The sequence below is a fragment of the Orycteropus afer genome, unplaced genomic scaffold (genome assembly GCF_000298275.1).
Source record: "Orycteropus afer afer isolate SDZICR_OR568_19922 unplaced genomic scaffold, OryAfe1.0 scaffold00049, whole genome shotgun sequence".
Classification (NCBI taxonomy): domain Eukaryota; kingdom Metazoa; phylum Chordata; class Mammalia; order Tubulidentata; family Orycteropodidae; genus Orycteropus; species Orycteropus afer.
This window is the reverse complement of record NW_006921636.1, coordinates 4,508,696-4,514,702: the sequence shown is the minus strand read 5'-3', so window position 1 is coordinate 4,514,702 and position 6,007 is coordinate 4,508,696. Positions and strand designations below refer to the sequence as shown.

Genomic DNA, 6,007 nt, shown 5'->3' with positions numbered 1-6,007 from the left:
TCTTCCTTCTGAGGAGTGGCTGGTGGATTTGAACCACCAGCCTTCTGGTTAGCAGTCAAGTGCCTTAGGCACTATGCTACCAGAGCTCCCTCAGTAGTATTAACTGTTCTTCTCGTAGGCATATGGATATTATCCTATCACTGACCGTGCTGGACTTCAGGATAGTTCTTGAAATGCTCTTTTTAACTATGGATGTGATGTTATTCCTCTTCAATTTGTCATTCCTGGCATAGTACACCATATGACTGTCTGATTGAAAATGGCCAATACTAGTCCATTCAGCTCACTAATGCCTAGCATATTGAACTTTATGCAACCCATTTCATTTTTTAACAACTTTCGATTTCCCTAGAATCATTTATATGTTCCATGTTCTGACCATTAATGGACGTCTGAAGCTGTTTCTTCTCATTTTGAGTCGTGCCTCATCAGCAAATGATGGTCCTGAAATCTCTATTCCATTCATGGCATTGAGAAGTCAACTCTACTTTGAGGAAGCAGTTCTTCCCTAGTCGTATTGTGAGTGCCTTGCAACTTGAGGGGCCCATCTCCCAGCACTGTATCAGACAGTGTTTTGCTGTTATTCATAGGGTTTTCAGCGACCATGTCCTTCTCCTAGTCTATCTCAGTCTGGAAGCTCCGCTGAAACCTGTCTACCACGGGTGACCTTGCTGGTATTTTAAATACAGGTGGTATAGCTCCCAGCATCACAGGACCTGTTATCCACCACAGTACGACAAACTGATGGACACGTCAGCTGCTGTTGTAGCAGCACCGGATAACGAAGATAAACAGGGAACTGGAACAGACCCAACAACAGAGATCTATGTATAGGATTAAATACACGAAATAAAGCTTCTTAACAACGTTGAGCAAAGAGAAGTTGACTAAAGATGTATATACTATGATGCCAGTTATATACACAACAAATACATGTAAAACAGTACACATATCGTTTATACTCAAACACATCTGATAAGAGTATTTTAAAATCCCTAAGAACGAAGAACCTGGAGTGGGGATAGAGAAATGGTATTGAGGAAGGACAGATGGGACTTCCACTAAACTCACCATGTTTCATTTCTACAAAGATATTTTTAGCAATAACATATGTAAATCTATAAAGGACTCTCACAAACATGAATTTGAGGAAACGAACCCAGACACAGAAGGGTATCTATTGTATTATTCTATTCTACTTCTATCAAGTTCAAATCCAGACAATACTAATCAATGGCAGAGATCAGGGCACTGGTTATATCCTTGGGGATGGGAGGGTGGTGGCTGGAACGAGGCTAGGGGCTTCAGGGTGAGGGTTGGTCACATTCTACCCCTTGTCCTGGGTGCCAGTTACATGGACTTTTGACCTTTGTGAGACCCTAGGCTGTCCACTTAGGACATCTGAACTTTTCTCTGTGTGTAACACAGGTCAATAAAAGGTTCAAGTACATTTTTTAAAAATCTGAAATAAACACGGCAACATAATGATGTTACGCATTTTTCTTAATAACTTTCTGATTATACAAATAAAGGAGGATTCAAATTATTTAATTAAAGCAAAGAGGATACCGTGAGAACTGTATTATAAAAAAATGTCTAATTTCTGTTCATCAGTCCTTTCACTGTAAAGCTGGCTAAGGCAGCACTGATCTACTGTTTGTCCAATCAATGAATTGACATTTTGCTTACTTTGGGAATTGTTAGTCTGAGGGACAGATGGCATACTAAAGAGAGCTACCAAGGGGTAAGAGAGAATGCCAAGGCATAGTGAAGGGCATACACAGCATAGAAGGGAGGTTTAGCCATTTTAAGTCAGAAACAAAAGACCACTCACCCTTACAATGATGCCCATACGTTTGCTTTCGTAGGTAAACGGGAAGATCTGCAAGATGGTGAAGTTCAGGATCTGGTCGCCAGGGGTCCTCAGCTGCATGGAAGACTGGTCTCGTCCCACCAGAGTTAAACCCACACTTTCTGTCCACTGTACCAGGGCCACCTAAATACAACACAGGGTCGAAGGTCAGACATGCAGCTGAGGGTCCCGGTTCACAGGTCACACAAATGAACACGAAGGCAGCCGGGGGAGCAGGGTCAGGTGAGGAGGAAGCAGTTACACCTGTCACTGTAACTGGCAGGCTTTGCACCACGGGCCTCAAAGCCATCACTGTTCCCCGGGCCTGTGACAATCCACTCTGCCAGGCCTCCTACATGCAAAGCCACCCCCCCCACAAGGTACGACCTACCTTTTCTTTCCAGTCCAAAGGCATGCGGTACCCCAGAGCTGTGGCAGCCCAAGGCAGTGCCAGAACAATACAGGATTAAGAACAGTTAAGCATTTGACTGCTAACTCCAAGGTTGGTGGTTCAAACCCACCCAGTGGCTCCCAGTGGGAGAAAGTCTATCTGCTTCCATTAGGATTACAGCCTATGTAAATCTTTCCAGAAGCAGTCTGCCTTATCTTTTCCCCCACAGAGTGCCTGGTGGGTTCAAACTGCTGACCTTTCAATTAGGAGGTGAGTGCTCAAGCACTTCCCCACCAGGGCACTTACTCTTTCCTGGGTGCTAAATCAAATCAAACAAGTGCCTGCACAGGCTATTTGAAAATTTGGCCCACTGTACTCCAGACATTTAATACACAAATGCTAGCAAGTGGTTTTTAAGGGTTTTGTGGGGAGGAAACTTATTTTTCTTTCTTTGATTTCATATTCATTGTTGATCTTTCATAATGGACCAAAGCTTTTTCAAAAAGGATTACAGCAAACGTTTCATTCTTTACAAAAGTTTCTGAAATGTCTTATTAGAGTATTATGTACTTCCCCAAAATTTTTTGAACTACTACACTTAGGAAGTACCACCAAATTATGTGGCATGTATTAATCGGTATTATAATCTCAGGAAAAAAAAAAAAAAAGATTATAGCCTAAGAAACCCTTAGGGCAGTTCTACTCTGTCTTGTAAGCCTGCTATGAGTCAGCCGGCTTGACAGCACCCAATGACAATACAACCACGGCTCAATTTTGGAAAAACGTGCTCCAAGCAAAACCACAAAGTGGAAGCATAAAAGGAGCGTAGCGCTGTTGGGGTGCTCCCCCTTTTGCTCCCCTTCCTGTGAGCCCCACAAGCACTCTACCAGGTGGGATCTACAGCGGTTCTCCACAGGGTGACTGTCCCCAGGAGACACATGGCAATACCAACAGACATTTGGGATTGTCACAACCGCGGGGTGGTGGCGCTACTGGCATCTAGCTGGTGAAGGCCAAGTATGCTGCAAAACGTCCTACAAGGCACTGGACCACCCCACCAACCAGCCTGATCTGGCCCCGATGTCAATACTGCTGAGGTTGAGAACCCCGGTCTGTACACAGGAGGAAACCGAGGCTCAGAGGCCTCGGCCGTCAGAATCCCGGCTGTCCTCTTGGCTGACCTGCTATACCCTGAAGGAAGAGCATCAAACTGGGGCTCCCGTCCCGGCTCTACCACCAACCCCCTGTCCCTCCCTGGGCCTCTGCAAAGTAAGGGGCTTGACGATGATGTCTCATTTCTGTTTTGACTCTAAAAGTGTGTTTTCATACATCTTCAAGTTGGCTATAAGGAGCTCTCGTGGTGTAGCAGTTAAGGCATTTGGCTGCTAACCCAAATAGGTGAGTGGTTCACAGGCTTACTGGTCTGATGGAGCCTGGTGAGGCCCCGAGATTATGGCCCCACCCCTGGTTAGCCTTCAGGCCTAGAATTAAACTCTTGTGGCTTCTAGCCAAACAAGACAGGCATATGGGGGAACATTTATACCAGATAGATACACTCCTTAGAATGATCAATTATAGGAGAACAGAAGGGCAGTGTTTGTACAAGGAGACAGCTCAGGGGGCAGGAATGCACAGGAAAGAAGGACACAGGGAACAGGTAACCACAGGGAGGAAGTGGGAAGAGAGCTCTTATATAATGGGGATTTATCATCAATGTCATGAAACAAAATGTGTATGAACTGCTGTATGGAAAATGAATTTGCTCTGTAAAATTTCACCCAAATCACAATGAAATTAAAATAAAAAAAAAAAAAAGCCAGTGGTTCGAACCCACCAGCGCCTCCATGGAAGAAAGATGAGGCAGTCTGCTTCCACAAAGATTTATTCCTTGGAAACTCAGTGGGGGGTTGCTATGAGTTGGAATCAACTCAGTGACAGTGACTTTGGCTTTTGGGTTTAGGTGGCTATAAGAAGATATCTAATTTGATTTCTGTTGCTGTTATTGGCAGAGTTTATATGAGCAAGAAGTTCTTTTTTCTTCCAAGAATGGGAAGCTCTGCCCTGTCTCGGAGCCCCTGATGGAGTAAATGGTTAATGCTTGGCTGCTAACCAAAAGGTTGGTGGTTCAAGTCTACCCAGAAGCCTCTGGGAATAAAGGGCTGACGATCCACTTCCAGAAAACTCGACCGTGACCGCTCCTTCAGCACAGCCCTACTCTGACAACATGGGGTCGTCAGGCGTCTGCCTCTACCTGAGACAACTACTGTGGCTCTTTTTAACCCTGTTTTAATTAACGGCATAACTAGTCAACCAGGATAATTTTAACTAGCTTTGTACTTGGACCAGTTGAAAGAAACCATTAGTTATACTGACCTCCAACTTCCAAAGAAAGAGCTAATCAAGTAATGCTTTTTTTTCTTTTTTGCTACTAGCCTGCGTAAGTCTTTGAAAACTTGTTCATTCATTTATTTGTTTAATTCAAGGACTATGACTTTCAATATGGTCCGTCTAGTCTGCTGACAATGTTTTCAGAAGTTTAAAATTAATGAATCAGTGAAGATAAGAATATGTAAGATATTCTTATATGTCTCCATAAGAAAGCTCGAGTGTGTGCTAAAAAGGTTTATAGAGACACACACGCAGGGAAACCTTCTAGCTCTTTCTTTTCGTTTTCTCGATTGCGAGAACATTTTTAGCGTGTGCATAAGTTTATTTTTAATTTTAATTAAACCTAATTCAAGATACACACATACCTAGGTGTAAGCAATCTCAAAAGGCTTGACTAAATGTCCACCCTTCTTTACACATCAATAGTAACAAAAGGAGAGAGAAATTCTTCTCTAGATGCTTTCAAACAACTGAAAAGACCATCTCACTACCGTGGTTAAGCAGCTGTCACTGTACTCTTTAATAACCTCTTTATTTGTCTTGAAATGTCTGCGATATTGGGCTTCAAAGGGACAGCCTAGAGAATGCCCCAAAAACATGTTCTGAACCTTAACAGAGAAAGAACCTGGGACTCCAGAACCGGAAGCCATGCCCAGGACTGGGGAGGCAGTCCTGGGGTTGGGGAGCCCACCCGGCCAAGACTGTAGCAAGAGACAAAGTTGAACAAGAAACCTTAAGTTATCAAAAGTGACAAATATTTCTGAGGAATGATGAATTGCAACTGTTGGTAAGCATTCTTTAATTGTGCTTTCTTCCGGGCAAACCTCTCCCTGGAGTTCAGGAACCTACTGCCTACTATCACTTACTGCCCTACCCCCACCAAGGTCCTAATCAAAACCTCAGCAGTCTCATTGGGGGTTATTCAAACAGGATATGAGCCCTGAGGGGGGCCTTTCATTCTCACCTCCCACTCTCCTCGTCAACTTTAACATATGTCCCTGTTAATTTAAAGCTACTTTCTGACAGAACCCATACCAATCCCCTGGGGTTCCTCCTAGTGAGAGGGGTGATGGCTTCAGAATTGAGGTGCTCACTGGCACTTCTCAATTTCAGCAGGGACAAACATTTGAGGGATGAGTGGACACAACTGCACCCCTTTCTAAAACAAGATGGTATAAAGAAGGTTGGTTTATTGTTTGGGCGGTAGGAGCCTCAGTTCCGAGGAATTGTTCTGTATCCTTAAATCATATAAAAGACTTTAGTGTCTGGAGTCTCCCCGCCTTGAACAGCCTGAGTTGGGGTCTCACGTCAGAACATTTAGTGGTCAGGGCAGCAGAATAAAAAAACCTCGTTAAGGTGGATGAATGAATGAATAC

At 43.9% G+C, this 6,007-nt stretch overlaps 1 protein-coding gene across 1 annotated transcript in view; it reads right to left on the bottom strand.

Moving 5' to 3' along the window:
- The window catches only part of ATP9A (ATPase phospholipid transporting 9A (putative)), a 130,255-nt gene that overhangs the window by 37,970 nt on the left and 86,278 nt on the right, over window positions 1-6,007 (bottom strand). Inside the window, exon 16 of the mRNA XM_007938425.1 lies at window positions 1,835-1,996. Within this exon, the coding sequence (XP_007936616.1) occupies window positions 1,835-1,996 (162 nt within the window). The remainder of the gene's footprint in view (window positions 1-1,834; window positions 1,997-6,007) is intronic.